This window comes from Corythoichthys intestinalis, chromosome 2 (genome assembly GCF_030265065.1).
Source record: "Corythoichthys intestinalis isolate RoL2023-P3 chromosome 2, ASM3026506v1, whole genome shotgun sequence".
Taxonomy (NCBI): domain Eukaryota; kingdom Metazoa; phylum Chordata; class Actinopteri; order Syngnathiformes; family Syngnathidae; genus Corythoichthys; species Corythoichthys intestinalis.
This window is the reverse complement of record NC_080396.1, coordinates 27891498-27908107: the sequence shown is the minus strand read 5'-3', so window position 1 is coordinate 27908107 and position 16610 is coordinate 27891498. Positions and strand designations below refer to the sequence as shown.

Genomic DNA, 16610 nt, shown 5'->3' with positions numbered 1-16610 from the left:
TACAGTATATATAAAAGTTGTAAAGCAACAAAACTGCAACAAAAATGAATGAAATGAACAAATTTTTTTTAATAATAGGTCGAAATTATTTTTCGAGCACTTTAGACAGTCATTTGCTTTGCATATAATTTAAAATATACTAGTATACATATATTAGAATTAAAAAAAAAAAAAATTCTTTCAAAAAGCATTTTTGCATTCAAAAACCTTTTTCTACGATAGAAATTTTTCTTTTTTTGATTGAAGGGATTTTTCGTTTTGAAAATCTATGTTTTTTTGAAGCAACTTATTTTTTGACTGAATATTAAAGAGAAGAAAATCCTAGCCAAAATGTGGCCCAAACACAAATTAACATTACTTCAATCAAAAAGTTCCTTCAATCAAAAAAAAAAAAAAAAAAACTTGATTTCAATCAAAATAAATAAATAAAAAATAAAAAATTAATCGAAGAAAAAAAGGTCATTTAAGGTCATTTACCTTTTGATTTTCAGTTACTTCTTGTTGATTTTGGGGTATTTTATGGGTCTCTTCCTGTTTTTTTGAGTTACAGAACAGGAAATGACCAGGGAATCAACCAAATGAATAGGCAGTGACTCAAACTCAACAGAAAATGACCTGTAAATGCCCTAAAATGAACAGCAAGTGACATGTAAATGCCCTGAAAATCTGACAGAATGACTGTGAATGCTCTGGTTTCGAATGAATGAACGTTCCCAGTCTAAATGGATTGGGCGTCGAGCACCGTCACTGGCAGCCTTAGAGTTAACTGAGACACTATTATGGTGGAAGATTTTAGTAGCAACTTGTTTGTTCCTTTTATTTATTTATTTAAAAAAAATTTTTTTTTAGATATTGACACCTTTTTAAAACGATATCTCAATTCTTGGCAGGAGCATATCGATAACCTTTTGGGATACAAAGTATCACGCTATATCACCATTTCGATATTTTGTCACACCCCTATATATGTTATAATTTCAAGAATTTAGACAAGTTTAAGAAGGTCCTAAGCGATTAATCGGTTATCAAAATAGTTGTCGATTAATTTGCTAATCGATTATTTGTCGATTAATCAATTAATTGTTGCACCTCTACTTCATTTTATTGGTTAATCCAAGTTTGGATTTTCGTATTTGTGGTTTAAATCACTGCTTTTTCTACCTGTGCTTGGAGGACTTTTTTGCGGATGCTCAAGGTCCCCCCTCAATCCAATAACATGCATGTTAGGTTCATTGAAGATTCCAATCAAGGTTTGCAGCAGTTCTCTTGGCCATATCCTTGCCTGTTGCCTGCTGCTTACAGTTTTGTTGGACTGAAATTTCAGTCAAAGTTCACTGCCTTTTCATTAAATTTTTCGATTTTTTTTTTCTACTTAAAAAATGTAATCACATTTTTTTTCCTGCTGTATTTTAATGCAGTGTTGATATTCAACAGGGACAGAAAGTTATTGTCCATAAGCTTTCTTTAATAATAAGTCATTGGCTTCCGCTGATGGTGATGGACGTCCAATCCATTTTCTATCACCGTCAATGGCAGCTGTTGAGTCAAATATACTTTTTGGAAAATTAAACTTCTGCTTCAGTTTCATTGAACACATACAGTACGTATGCCTCTGCCTTTATATATCAGTCATGATGGTATAAACAACAGGCTTTAAATTATCCATTGTTGTGTTAATTTGAGCTGGATTTCTATACGTCTTATGATTGACTGTCGGCCAATCCAGGGTGTGCCCCGCCTTTTACTGAAAGTAAGACGGACTAGGCTCAGCCGTGAACTTAATGAGGACAAGTCCTCTAAAAAATGGACAGAGGAATATTAAAATCAGGTCTGCTTCGGGTTCCTTTTTAGTCTGGCAGATGCTGTGCGTACAGTATCTTTCCCACTTGTGAACTCATTCCTGGCTTGGCAGTCAGTTTAAGTGAGTGTGAGTAGCGAAGTGTGTCTCTGAGGACTTTCACGGAGCGCGCACACTAAGAATCAGATCATAGGGCTTGAACTAATAGTGGAAGGGAGGCAGTGGCTCAGTGGTGTGTGAGGAACACTCTACTGTGTGCGTCTACCCAATTAATTAAATGTTCTACTTTCCAACTCGCTGGCTGGATGTGTGATATACAGTGTTGTTAATCTTACTGAAAAAAAGTAATTAATTATAGTTACAAATTACTTCTCCCAAAAAGTAATTGCGTTAGTAACTCAATTACCTGAATGTAAGAGTAATTAGTTACTTGGCAAAGTAATTGGTGATAATTACTTTTTTTTTTTCCCCCTCAAAAAAAAAAAAAAAAAAAAAAAAAAAAAAAAAAAAAAAAAAAAAAAAAAAACATTGGCCACACTATGTGAAGTTTTTTGTTAAGGTTTTTGGTACAATTGGCCCGAGCCCAATTCTTTACCCTAATTTACCCTTTACCCTGAATCAACTGTAAAAAGTTGTTAAAATTGCTCCCATTATTGCATTTGTTCCCTTCTCTCTACTTTCGACATATGAAAGTTTTAAAACTGTTTCATCATTTAAAGATAGATTCAAGTCAAGATTTTGCCGATTTAGAAGTATTTATATAAAAAGATTAAAAAAAGATAAAAAGTTACTTAGGTTCGCTAGGAAGGTTCTCTACAACAGAGCCGTCCTAAAAAGTCTACTGCTTTAAGATGGCGGCTGTCTACTAACGCATTTAGTGCCATCATGGATGCATGAATGCCCGTAGACAAAATGTGTGTGTGTGCCTGTGTCCATTGTCTGCAGGAGTTTGTGGACATCAGCACCCCACAGAGGAACTGGAAGGGAATCGCCATCTCTCTGCTGGTGATCGTGGCCGTCTGCTCCCTCATTACCATGTCCGTGGTCGTCCTCACACCTGGTAAAAAAAAAAAAAAAAGACACACCAGGTTGAGATGTCATAATGTATCACAGTGGAAATTAATCGAAAAACACTGGTTGTCAAAGTCATCTTTGTTGAGGGCCACACCGAAGGAAGACCATTGTGTCCTTCAACTAGTGCTGCCACGATTAATCGACTAAGCGACAGCTAGTTGGATATTAAATGAATTGACAACTCATTTTTAGTAGATGAAATATTTAAAGACATTGTCAGGCTAAAAATGTTAGAATCATTTTTTTAGCCTCTTAAGAGCTAAAATTCTCTTGTAGTTTTAGTTTTTACATTAATGGATATATTTTTTTAACTAGAAAAAAAGGGAAATCATTAAATATGCTCCTGCTAATTTTTTTTTTTTTTTTTTTCATTAAAAAGGGGGAACATATAAATATATATGGCGGAAAACACAGACAAGACTGAAAAAGCAGTTTCTGCTCTTGCAACCCTCTATAAAATAAACTGCTGTATTTTAAGCCAAAAGAACGGTTGTGTTTGATAGAACAATATGTCTATATGTTGCCATAGCAGATTCATGGCGCACTAAGCTTCCGAACTTTTTTTAATTTGTCCGTTTTACCCTGAAAACCCCCGTTTACAGATGTCGTGTAACCGCTTTTGTTTCAACCTAGCCATAAAAAGAAGGTAAGTAATTATATTTATTATTCAAAATGTCTGTAATTTTTGGCTTAGAATCATTAATTGATGTCTAAATTTTAGTTTAAAAAAACAAAATGACTTTAAAAAAATTATTCACTCGCATATTTTAAACTTTTAAACGAATTACGTCACAATGAAAAATTTGGCGTCTGTAAAAAAGTCACGGATATCTACCTCATAACTATCGCTTAATTGTATTTTTTTTGTTATTGTCGCATTTTCCCCGATATGTTAGATGATAAATAATCCATCCAAACAAAAAAAAATTGAGAAATAATGTTTAAAAGGGTAACTATATGAAAAAGAAAATCTCAACCACTCCTTGTTGTCTGCGATTTCTGCATCGCGACCCTTGTTATATCACCATGTTTCACCCATAAAATAAAATAAAAAAATCTGGCTGTAGCCATTCATAGCTGTGTCTTGACACTCGGTGATACACGCTACCTGGAGTTTTTGGTTCATGATAATATATCGTTAAAATCACGGCGTCTTTAATTCTACTCTCGCGTGCTCTCGCCTCCAATTAGGGTTTTGCTGTTTAAATGTTTTCTTTTTTTTTTTTAAATGCCTTCCTGGTCAAAATTTTTGTTCCCCCCAAAAATTGAGATTTTAAGCTTTCCATTGATGTATGTATCACACATGCATATCGGACAATTTTGAAAATTGGCCAAATTGGGGGTCTCAGAGCGGAACTTCAAGTCACCTGAGTGTTTTCCGCCATATACAGTAGTATACTGTATATATACAACAGGTCAAAAGTATGGACACATCTCATTCAATGAAACACAAATGAAGGTCCAAACCCATTGATAAAGCAATAAATTCCACAAATCAATCCTGAAAAGGCATACCTGTGGAGTAAAATTTAGGTGACTCCCTCTTGAAGCTCATCAAGAGAATGGCAAGAGTGTGCAAACAAGTATTCAGAGCAAATGGTGGCTACTTTAAAGATACTAGAATATAATACAGGTTTTTAGTTATTTCACCTTTTTTTGCTAAGTACATAATTCCACTCGTGTTCATTCATAGTTTTATTACCTTCAGTGAGAATTTACAATGGAAATAGTCATGAAAATGAAGAAAACACACGAATGAGAAGCTTATGGCCTGGACTGTATGTACACATATACCTTAATTTTCGCACCATAAGACGCACCTGACTATAAACCACCACCCACTAAGTTTTGACACGAAAACGACATTTGTTCATAGATAAGCCGCACTGGCTTATCAGCTGCAGCTGTCCTCACTTTATTATGGGATATTTACACCAAAAGATATTATCCGGTAACACTTTATTTGACAGCGGCATCACACGATCATAAGAACATAAGAACAAATGAACCACATTTGGCTGCACAGCTTCATTGCTTCAAGAAGCTTCATTTGGCTGTCACTACTCCCTTGAGAGAGACAGTCAACCTCTGCTGCCACCTGCTGTCAAAACTGTTGTTGTCCAACATGCCTCCTAGCATGCATAGCAGGGCAATAGATGTAAATAACACACAAAATTCATGTTCTGTGCTAATTATTTCTTCAGTTACTGTTCCAGTTCTTTCATTAATTGCTAGTTATGGTATTTGGTGACATATTATTTGACAGTGGTGACATAAGACTGCCATTAGACAATCATAATTATGACATGACACATTGAGCATTAATGAATGCTTATAACAGATGTCATTTAGTGTTATCTGGCAAATTATCTCACTGTTGAATGGATGTAAAAGATTCGAGCTGGACATTAATGGAGTTAGTGACATAATTTGCCGGATGACACTTAATGACATGTGTCATAAGCATTTAGTAACGCCCGTGATAGTGTCATGTCATAATTATGAAGGTTTTATGACGCTGCTGTCAAATAAAGTTTTACCTACTAACCCAAATAAATCAACAAATAAGTCACCTTGGACTTTAAGCCGCAGGATTCAAAATGAAGGAAAAAAATTGGTGGCTTAAAGTCCGAAAAGTACGGTATATAATTTTGGTAAATAAGATGACATCCTGGGAAATTTGTCTTTTTAAAATTTATTTGTAATTATGTGTATTTATTAATTAAAAAACAAAAAAGGCAATATATTTGCAATGCATTTTCATATTTTATTCCCCCCCCCCACCCTCGATCTTTCATTGATGAACTTTATTTTTGTGAGGAACATTTAAGTTCATGATTTACTCTTGCGGGTCACACAAAATGATGTTGCGGGCCTTGAGTTTGACACCTGTGGTCTAAAAGAACATTAACTGGATACTGACATGTTAAGGAAGGAAATAACATTTGAATATTTGTATGTTTATCTATTGTATATTTATTGCTCCCCGACACCACTAAAAAGCAAACAACTCACCGCCCCCGCAAAAACAGATAGGTTAACTCAAAGTTCCGTTTATCCTTTGAAACTTCATTTTCTCTCTTTCCTTAGCCGATCTCCCAGGCAGCAGCAAGTCTGCGCTGACCATAGATGATCTTTACTCTTCAGAGTTCACTGTGCATGGCCCAGAAGCCAAATGGATAAGCGGTAAGCTCTCAAGAGAAGAAACCTGCATGTGAAGTGCCATTAGGGAATCGTGTCCCCTAATGCTAAATGTCTGCCTGCAAATGAGGCAAATTCACAAGTAATGATAAAAAATCTATTATTGTGTTTGTTGTTATTGTTTGCCCCTTTATTTTCTGTATGATTTTGGCACACAAATACAAAGTTAAAGAGAATTAATCATTTTATGTGGTATGAAAAAGCCATTAATCTACACATGGGGAAAAAAAAGGTATGAATAGAAATTTAAACCTGTTTCTGCAGAGACACAGAAGTTGAAGAACACTTTTATCTCATTGGCTGCCATTGACGGCGAAAAGCATCCAATCCATTTTGACTAGGAGGTTTGGCAGTGAATACTCTATGGTTTATCCCTTCATTGGCAGCCAATGAGTTGATGGCCACAACATTAGGCACATTAGCTGAAACTATATGCAGGAATCTCCCTGAATAATTATTTTAAATGATTTGTTTATTGTTGTGTTTATAATCTTTTAAAATCTAAATATATTTTTATTAGAATATTCTCAAAGCAAATACCCTAATGAATGACTTAGAATAAATGTTTTGTTTTAACTTAACTATACTACAGTATACATTACAGTATACAGTATACAATTGTTTTAGTATGAAGAGATTGCTAAGGGTTTGCCTGCTGTACTGATTAAATGTAAGCTAAAAGTGGAGCAAACACTAGCTAGCAAACAATTACATTATCTCATTATAGAGTAGGCTTAGCCTCATCTGGAAACTCGCGATCTCCACTATAGGCTACGGCTACAGCGCCAAAGCGAGGTCCCTTGTTAACAAACTCAATTCAAGTGATGAAAAACTGAATTCAATAAATTCTTGACAAACTGGATTCAAGCCGATTTTAAAAAAGGAAATTTCCACACCAAGTAAGTTTCAACATCTGTAGGATACAAAAAAATGCTGTCATTATTTGGAATTCATGTTTTGAATAGGTGAATGTCGCTCAGTAAGGTCGGTAAAACCCCGTATTTCTTACGGAGTGAGCTGGGACATACAGTACATTACAGTATACAGTATACAATTGTTTTAGTACGAAGAGATTGCTAAGGGTTTGCCTGCTGTACTGATTAAATGTAAGCTAAAAGTGGAGCAAACACTAGCTAGCAAAAAATTACCGTATCTCATTATGGAGTAGGCTTAGCCTCATCTGGAAACTCGCGATCTCCACTATAGGCTACGGCTACAGCACCAAAGCGAGGTCCCTTGTTAACAAACTAAATTCAATTGATGACAAACTAAATTCAATAAATTCTTGACAAACTGGATTCAAGCCGATTTTAAAAAAGGAAATTTCCACACCCACTAAGTTTCAACATCTGTAGGATACCAAAAAAATGCCGTCATTATTTGGAATTCATGTTTTGAATAGGTGAATGTTGCTCAGTGAGGCTGGGAAAATCCCATATTTCTTACGGAGTGAGCTGAGACCTCGCTTCGGAGTTAAGATAACAGGTTAATTTTCAGCACTAAACTGACACAAGACACCAACCTTCCTTTGTGAAGTGCTTTGTCACATCCTGTTGGTCTTTTCTACCCATCTCCTCTTTTGCTTTCTTTTCTTTCCTCTTTGGAAAACCTCATTTTTGTTTTGAAAACATTTCTGCAGTACCGTGCTCCGCGCACTCCGAATCATTGGTGTAAATGCGCACCGCTGCTCCCGGTCTGATCGAAGGAAGGGCGGACTAAACCATTTAATGAAAATACAGGGGTTGGAGGGGGTGGCTGTCAATACATATGCTCTGTGGGTGTTTACTTTTTGCCAAAAACAAGAAAAATAAACCCTTTGTTTTATTCCTATTAAAATTATAACGATTAATATTTAAATTTGCAAACGATTACCTAATGTTCTAATTTTCTTTGTGGCCCCCCATAAGGGCATGGGCCCTTAGAATCAGTATCACTTTTCCCCCATATACGGCGCCCCTGCTCACGATACCCATGTTCAAATATACAAATATTCATAGACACACATTCTCTTGCTAGAGGCATTGCTTTGTAACTTGTCTCTGTAGGTGACTGATTGATATAATTAAAGGCATTTGTCATGACTGCTGCTTTTACTTCACACAGCACATGACCACACAGGCATTGTGTTCTGTTAGAATGAACTTATCTCTTCGCTCCACAAGGACAGCGCTTGATCCAAAGCAACACATATTTGATCAGCAAAATATTTATAGACTAAATTGCCACCAACATATATCCAAATGTACACAAAAGCTCCTTCACAATGTCATAAATTCAATTTACTGACAGAGAAGATACAGTATGATCAACAAGATCACAATGAAAGTGTGATTAGAATAGAGAATGCAGCTATGCTTTGTCATCCTATTGACAATCTGTCCTCCCGCAAAAAATCAATCCGAAGTGTCCGTGATGAAGATTTAGAAACACACTGAAATATTTCCGTCCACTGATGGTGGCGGTTGTATCAGTTACTAGTTGAGATTGATGACGCAGTAACCAAGTGACTGTCTGCCATCCTTTTTTGTTTAAATGCTATCTTGGGGACATTTGAAGGTGCTTTGCATTTTACACTGAAACTCATCCCTTAAAAGGGTGGCTTCAAGAAGCACATCTAAATTAGATTTTATAAATGTACAAACTAATCTAAATATTGTGTTCCTGTGGCAATGCATCAGTCTGGTTTTGTTCCTGTGACCCATAGGGAAAGATGGATAGAGCTAAATTCTAATTTGGCGCATAACTTAACTCCCTTCTAATAATCTACACTTTAAAACAAACAGTCAGTGACTACTTGTTTAAGAGTTCTACATTCAACTTAAGATTTAAAGCAACATTATGTAGGATAGAGAGGAATGAGCGTGACCTTCAAAAACAAAGGACAAACAAAGATGCGCTGAATAAATAAGGCAGCATGCTCAAAGATACCCTTTGAGCATCTTCTGCTGTCAGCAGCCGCTTGGCTACTATTCAATCCTTTACGTTGCCATAGGAACCAGGCACTGGACTCTCATTGGCAGTAGTTTTATTGCCTGAAACTACTTTTATATAGCTTGGGATGCGAATATGATCAATCAGTCTGCTTGACGTGTATAACATTACTGCAAATGAACATGAACACTGTGCAGTACTCTAAAATAAAAAGGGTAAAACAGAGACTGACCTTTAATATTGGACTCCAGAAATTTTACAATTTTGTTTTGTTGTCATCCTGCTCAGATTCTGAAGTTGTGTACAGGAACCGAGATAATCATGTTGTGAAATTTGACTTCATTCTCAACGAGACTCAAGTCCTGCTTAATAACACCACCTTTGTAAGTTGCTTTCCTCGTTTTTGTGTTTGGATTTTGGTCATCTACAGTGGGGCAAATAAGTATTTAGTCAACCACCAATTGTGCAAGTTCTGCTACTTGAAAAGATTAGAGAGGCCTGTAATTGTCAACATGGGTAAACCTCAACCATTAGAGACAGAATGTGGGAAAAAAAACAGAAAATCACTTTGTTTGATTTTTAAAGAATTTATTTCCAAATTAGAGTGGAAAATAAGTATTTGGTCACCTACAAACAAGCAAGATTTCTGGCTGTCAAAGAGGTGTAACTTCTTCTAACGAGGTTTAACGAGGCTCCACTCGTTACCTGTATTAATGGCACCTGTTTTAACTCATTATCGGTACAAAAGACACCTGTCCACAATCTCAGTCAGTTACACTCCAAACTCCACTATGGCCAAGACCAAAGAGCTGTCGAAGGACACCAGAGACAAAATTGTACACCTGCACCAGGCTGGGAAGCCTAATTCTGCAATCGGTAAAACGCTTGGTGTAAAGAAATCAACCGTGGGAACAATTATTAGAAAATGGAAGACATACAAGACCACTGATAATCTCCCTCAATCTGGGGCTCCGTGCAAGATCTCATCCCGTGGCGTCAAATGATAACAAGAGTGGTGAGCAAAAATCCCAGAACCAACACGGGGGTACCTAGTGAATAACCTACAGAGAGTACCACAGTAACAAAGGCTACTATCAGAAACACAATACGCCGCCAGGGACTCAAATCCTGCATTGCCAGACGTGTCCCACTGCTGAAGCCAGTACATGTCCAGGCCTAAGTGCGGTTCGCAAGAGAGCATTTGGATGATTCAGAAGAGGACTGGGAGAATGTGTTATGGTCAGATGAAACCAAAAATAGAACTTTTTGGTAGAAACACAGGTTCTCCTTTTTGGAGGAGAAAAAATACTGAATTGCATCCGAAAAACACCATACCCACTGTGAAGCATGGGGCTGGAAACACCATGCTTTGGGGCTGTTTTTCTGCAAAGGGACCAGGACGACTGATCTGTGTAAAGGAAAGAAAGAATGGGGCCATGTATTGAGAGATTTTGAGTGAAAATCGCCTTCCATCAGCAAGGGCATTGAAAATGAAACGTGGCTGGGTCTTTCAGCATGACAATGATCCCAAACACACAGCCAGGGCAACAAAGGAGTGGCTTCGTAAGAAGCATTTCAAGGTCCTGGAGTGGCGTACCCAGTCTCCAAATCTCAACCCCATAGAAAATCTGTGGAGGGAGTTGAAAGTCCGTTTTGCCCAACGACAGCCCCCCAAAAAATCACTGCTCTAGAAGCGATCTACATGGAGGAATGGGCCAAAATACCAGCAACAGTGTGTGAAAAGCTTGTGAAGAGTTACAGAAAATGTTTGGCCTCCGTTATTTCCAACAAAGGGTACATAACAAAGTATTGAGAATTTGAGATGAACTTTTGGTTTTGACCAAATTTTCCACCATGATTTGCAAATAAATCCTTTAAAAATCAAACAGTGTGATTTTCTGTTTTTTTTCCCCACATTCTGTCTCTCATGGTTGAGGTTTACCCATGTTGACAATTACAGGCCTCTCTAATATTTTCAAGTGGGAGAACTTGCACAAGGGTTTAGGGTTAGGATCCTAAACCCTGCATCAGTTAACTACTTTGTTTCATTCATTAGGTGGCGTTTAAGGTGGTGAAGTACTCACTCTCAGCGGACCTTCAATATGCGCTCTTTGCTTATGATGTCAAACAGGTACGTACTGTCATCACTCACGTCCTGGCATTGTACCTTCTTCTCGTTTGTATTCGCATTCATTTTATAGCTTTTTAATTTCCAACAAAATTGAATCAAATACGTTGTTGGAGTATGCATTTTCGTATTTTTATACGTGCTACACGCACATGGAAACTCACACATACACCGGCTGTGGAAATAATCCTGCCACCTGTGCTTAACAGATGTGCAATGATTTTCTGTTTGCAGTTTTTTTGTCTTATTTATCTTTAATTTCTTTCTTTATACATTTCACTGTTTGTGTTTTGTCGTCATGCAAAGGGTTTCTTTTCTTCACACACTCACACTGTTAGGGCCTGATAATAAATTGTAATTATGTCTTGCACAATGTGGGTCACCTTCATGTCTCTACAACCTGCAGGTGTGAGTCATTGTTTGCTTTGTGTGATGGATTTTCCTCTTTCCAGATGTACAGACATTCCTACCAGGCTTCGTACATTGTTTACAATTTATACACCAGGTATCTTGTGTGTAAGTGTGCGCGTGTGTGTTTTCACCTTTCATTCATCATACACTCTGGCGATGGCGTTTGTTCAAATGTCGGTGGGATTTTCAGGGAGGTTCTGGAGCTGAACCCTCCAGAAGTTCCGAATGCTGTGCTGCAGTATGCTGCGTGGGGAAAACAAGGACAACAACTGGTAGGGATGCAATCATGTAACTCATTTTCTTTTCAAGGGAATGTTCCAACACTCCTATTTCGCTCCAGATTTACATATTTGAGAACAACATTTACTACCAGTCGGACGTGAGAAGCAACTCCCTGAGGATCACCTCATCTGGCATGGAGGGAGTAATTTTTAATGGGCTTGCTGACTGGCTGTATGAAGGTGTGCACCATCTACTTGCCTCTATTAACTTATTCACTCCCAGCCATTTTCACTGGAGCAAGGCCCATCGCTCCCGGCCGTTTTCCTGGATTTTGACTGATTTTGCAAGGCCCACAGAAAATTCTGTTCTATTGCTATATAAACATGGAACCCACCAAAAGAAAGATTAGACTCTCTTCTTTCAGCAGAAAAAAAGTTCATATCTTTTTCCATTCTTTAGAAATCAGCATTAGAAAATAGCTTAGTTTGAGCAATTTTCCAATTTCTGATGAAAAAACAGAGAAATTAAGCTTTTTGTAAAAGCATACATTTCAAACATAACTTTGACCTTAACACAGCTATTTTTCGCTTTTGTGACACCCCAAAATGAATAATGTTTTCGTTCTACAAAATAACAAACAAATAGAGCTTTTGATCGCAAAGTAAAAATTTATTTACACATAACTAAACTATTGAACTGTTGAACTATTTGCACACATAACAACGGGGAAGGCTTTTGGCTGCTCCCGGTTGAATGAGGTGGCTCTCAGTAATCTGATGAGTCCGGATCAAGATCAGTCTCACTTTTTTCATCATCTTCATCGTTGGTTTCAGCCTCGGGCTCAGGAGTAACGCACCGTGAGCTCCGCAGAACGCGTGTGGAACCTGACGCTGTTGTGGCCGTCACAGTCTGTCTCATCACGCTAGATTTAGAATCCTTCTTTGATGATGGTTTCGTTTTCTTTTCAAAACACTCCTCCAGTGTCGTTTGCCTTTTTTTTCCCGATCGTTCTCCACATTTTTTTCAAATTCTCACGCGTCTTCACAAGATCCCTTCAACTTCCGTTTCCTGACTATTTTTCTTCACTTCCTTTCTTGGCTCGAGATGAGTTCTCACAAAATGCGCTACAGCCCTCCAGCGGCCAGTTTTATTGCATTAAAATGAGTTTTGCGGATTGTGCATTGCAGTTTAAATGCAACAGAACCTAGAGATGCCTCTTGTCTAAAAAAAAAAAAAAAAAAAAAAAGCGTAAAAGATGTATAAATACCTTTTTTGGATACTGAAGCAATTAAAAATAGAACGCATTTATATGTTTTTGGGAGCAAATGAGTTCAGATGAGCAACTAGACAAGACATTCTCTTTGATCATTTGGCATCTCTTTACAGTAATACGGGTATTTAGACAGTCTTCTTAGTCCATAAAAATTCTACACTACATTGGTGAACAGATTCATGCATGCATTATATGCTAATAATACATTTTAATTTTTGATAAGCAGTTCTTTCTGAGATTCATTTTCATATCTATAGTGTACTGTACTACGAACAGTCCCATCATTATTTAAAGCTCACACACACACACACTGTGTGATATTCAGTGTAGTCCTGTCACTGTCACACTCTATGTTGGTGAAGAACAATATTTTATCTGCAATCCGTAATAATCCGAAAGACAATCTAAACATGTGCCTCTACCTCTAAAGAAGTGTTAGGTTTGTTACATTTTGAATAAAAATGCAAATGCATTTTTAGACATTATTTGAATTGTATTGTATGGGTGTGTATGCAATAAATATCCCAAGAATCAAAATGGTAACAAAGCTCTACTTCTGTCTCAATGGAAAGTCCACTACTGACTTCAGAATAAGTAGGCATTCAATGTATAGACTTTGTTTGAAATCACAACTTTTTATATACAATTCAACCTTTTCCATAAGATTCTCCATTTCGCAATTCTGGGGGCAAAGCACTCGGATAAAAGAATAACTCAAAGAAATATTAAAAAAGGAGGATCTTAAAGTGACATCACAATACAGTATTTGTACAGAGGTGTATGTTTTCCATCAGAGGAGATTCTGCATTCACATTTGGCCCACTGGTGGTCCCCTGATGGAGAGAAACTGGCTTACCTCACCATTAACGACACACTGGTACCCAACATGGCTTTGGCCCAGTTCACTGGAAGCACTTACCCCCGAGGATTGCAGTATCCATATCCCATGGTGAGAGCAAAACACGAAATTAACAATAGAGATATGGTGGGATAATGTTTGTCTTGGTCTGTTTTCACATTGTAGGTCAATGCTGATTGTTTTGTCATATGAGACAGGCATCAAACTTTTTCTTAATGCTCACTCAACCTATGCATCACCAAAAGGTGGAAAACACCAACAAAACAGATAGGCGCCCAAAGCTCCACTTCTATTTTTCAAATTTAGTAATGATGATGACACAGTGGCTATTTTATTTCATTAAAAAAGCTGACATTCCATACATGTACATCACATTTTGGGTCATACAGGCCACAATATTTAGTATGGCCACCTTACATGACCCAAAATGTGATATCCACGCAGTTTTATGCCAGATCTTAATTAGAATTATTTGGGGTATTACAGTACACTAAAAAATAATTTTGGTTCTTATCAGTTTCATGAAGTGCTTGCTTAATTTTCTGTACAAAAAAGGTAGAAAAGGGGGAAAAAAGAAAAAGTTCAAATACTTTAATAATGAAAAAAGAGCAGAGTAAATAAAAGCGACCCATTTGGGGGATATTTCAAATATATTACACTGAGTTTTTAAATTAAAAAAAAAAAAAAACTTATTAAACTCATAAAAAATATACTTATTAAAAATACTTATTACTTACTACTTATACTTAATACTTTCTTAGCAGTAACAGCCTGAACATAACAAAAGTCGGTATTCAAGCTTCTCTACATTTTTGGCAGAAAGCACAGATCTGGTTGCAGTAACAATAACAACCTGATTTTCTTACGTTTCCTGTAGTGCACACATTCATTCACATTCACATACACATTCATGTTCCCTATAGCATACACAATCTACGTGTAGCAATGTTGACACACAACTTTAGATTTATCTGCTTGCCTTTGTCCATTGATAACTTCAAAGGAATCCACGTCTAGAAAGGCTTGTAGTTCTTAAAAGATAAACCTTATTATAAGTTTTGATATTGAAACCCCTCTTGATGTTTTCGTTTTTATACAATTTGTAAAAAAGCTTAACTAGTAGGTCGCCATTGTTGTTTACATCGCAGGGCGGTGACGTCGCATGGTTGTGCTTCCAGAGTATGACTCTAGTGACATAAACATGTCATCTGTTCAATCCTTTCAATTTGAACCGGAGAGGAACATTAATGAGCACGAAAAAAACCAGGAAAGATGGGATGAGAAGAGACGAGAGTGCGGAAAAAAACCCCCGGTGTTGTGCCAAAGCGTCCTACAAGAGGTGAATTTGACACCCAAAGTACTACCGTGCGCTTTCAGCTTGTTTTGTTTAGATACATACAGACAGAACATACCAAAGATGCCTTAGGAAATACTTAAACGTGGTAATATCAAATAAGGGTGGTTTAAATATGCTACTTGACTAATGTGGTCAACAAATCAACAATCTACTTTAAAGCAAGACTCAATAAAAACATAAATAGTAGGTACTCGCCGCTTTTAAACGATGTGAGGATCTGTTGGACGTCTCGCCGCATAGAAGGAATTGGAGTAACCCGTTAGCGTTCTTCTAGTGACCATTACAATCTATGTCATCACCCCGAGCGTCCATTGCTTGCATAAAACATGGCGCCCTCCCTAGGTCAAAACATGCACTAAATATTATAGATTTTTAAAGCAATGGCAATATTTTTTGTGCTTCTAATAATTTTATTAAAAGAGAACAACTGTGGCTTATTAGAGCCTATGAGTCTTTTAGTCCGAGGTTCCCTTTGAAAGGTAAGCCTATGTGTTCCCAAACAGCATATATATATAGAGAGAGAGTATAGTGAGGTAGGAGTTTCTCCTAGCTCAGGCTTCTCGCTTGCATTTATCATGCCCACAAGTGTAAAAAGAAATGCATAAAACTTAACCAAAATGATACACAAGTGAACCAAACCAAACATGCAAAACTGAAACACTTCAAGATATCCACGTGAACTGTTACACCCCTAATAATTATACATACTTTGCATATACAGTATATATTTTTTTAAATTAATCATTATTGTATTTTTGATATCATTTGTATAAATTATGTTCGTGTATAAGTACATTTATAAATTGATAAAATGTTAGTAAAAACAAATTTAGGAAAATTAAACACTAGTTATGGTAATAGTAATGTTCTAGAGGTGATTTTTTTATTTCTATTTTTAATTTAATGAATAAATTTCAAAGGTGGGTAGTAACACATTACATTTACTCCGTTACATTTGAGTATCTTTTTGACAAAAATGAACTTCTAAGAGTTGTTTTACTGAGCCATATTTTTTATTTTACTTGAGTAGATTTGTGACGAAGTAACACTAATCTTACTCCACTACTTTGGGCTACATTATTCGTCACATTTTTCCTCTTTATGCTATATATTAGAATGTACTCCTTTTTTTGCCAACAGTGGCTCTACCAGTTTCACCAATGAGACGTCGGACAAATAATCACATGACTCCGTTCTACCAATCAGGCTCAAGCCTGCCGTTCTATGCTCACGCCGGCCTCTTCAATCACGTGGAGTCTTTAAAGCACCTTAAAAAATTAAGTATTTGACACAGAGCGCTGCCGTCAACATGACTCGAAAGCCTGGATTTTAACCTCTGTCCTACTTTTTATTTGG

The 16610-nt window shown here is 36.8% G+C and overlaps 1 protein-coding gene across 3 annotated transcripts in view; it reads left to right on the top strand.

Annotated features, from left to right (window-relative positions):
* Positions 1–16610, top strand: part of LOC130930814 (inactive dipeptidyl peptidase 10-like) — a 50463-nt gene that overhangs the window by 11980 nt on the left and 21873 nt on the right. For all 3 annotated transcript variants that reach the window (XM_057858991.1, XM_057858985.1, XM_057858979.1), the window contains exons 2-9: positions 2744–2858; positions 5963–6058; positions 9293–9387; positions 11061–11135; positions 11585–11637; positions 11734–11815; positions 11884–12004; positions 13833–13987. In XM_057858991.1, coding sequence (XP_057714974.1) covers positions 2744–2858; positions 5963–6058; positions 9293–9387; positions 11061–11135; positions 11585–11637; positions 11734–11815; positions 11884–12004; positions 13833–13987 — 792 coding nt within the window. The remainder of the gene's footprint in view (positions 1–2743; positions 2859–5962; positions 6059–9292; positions 9388–11060; positions 11136–11584; positions 11638–11733; positions 11816–11883; positions 12005–13832; positions 13988–16610) is intronic.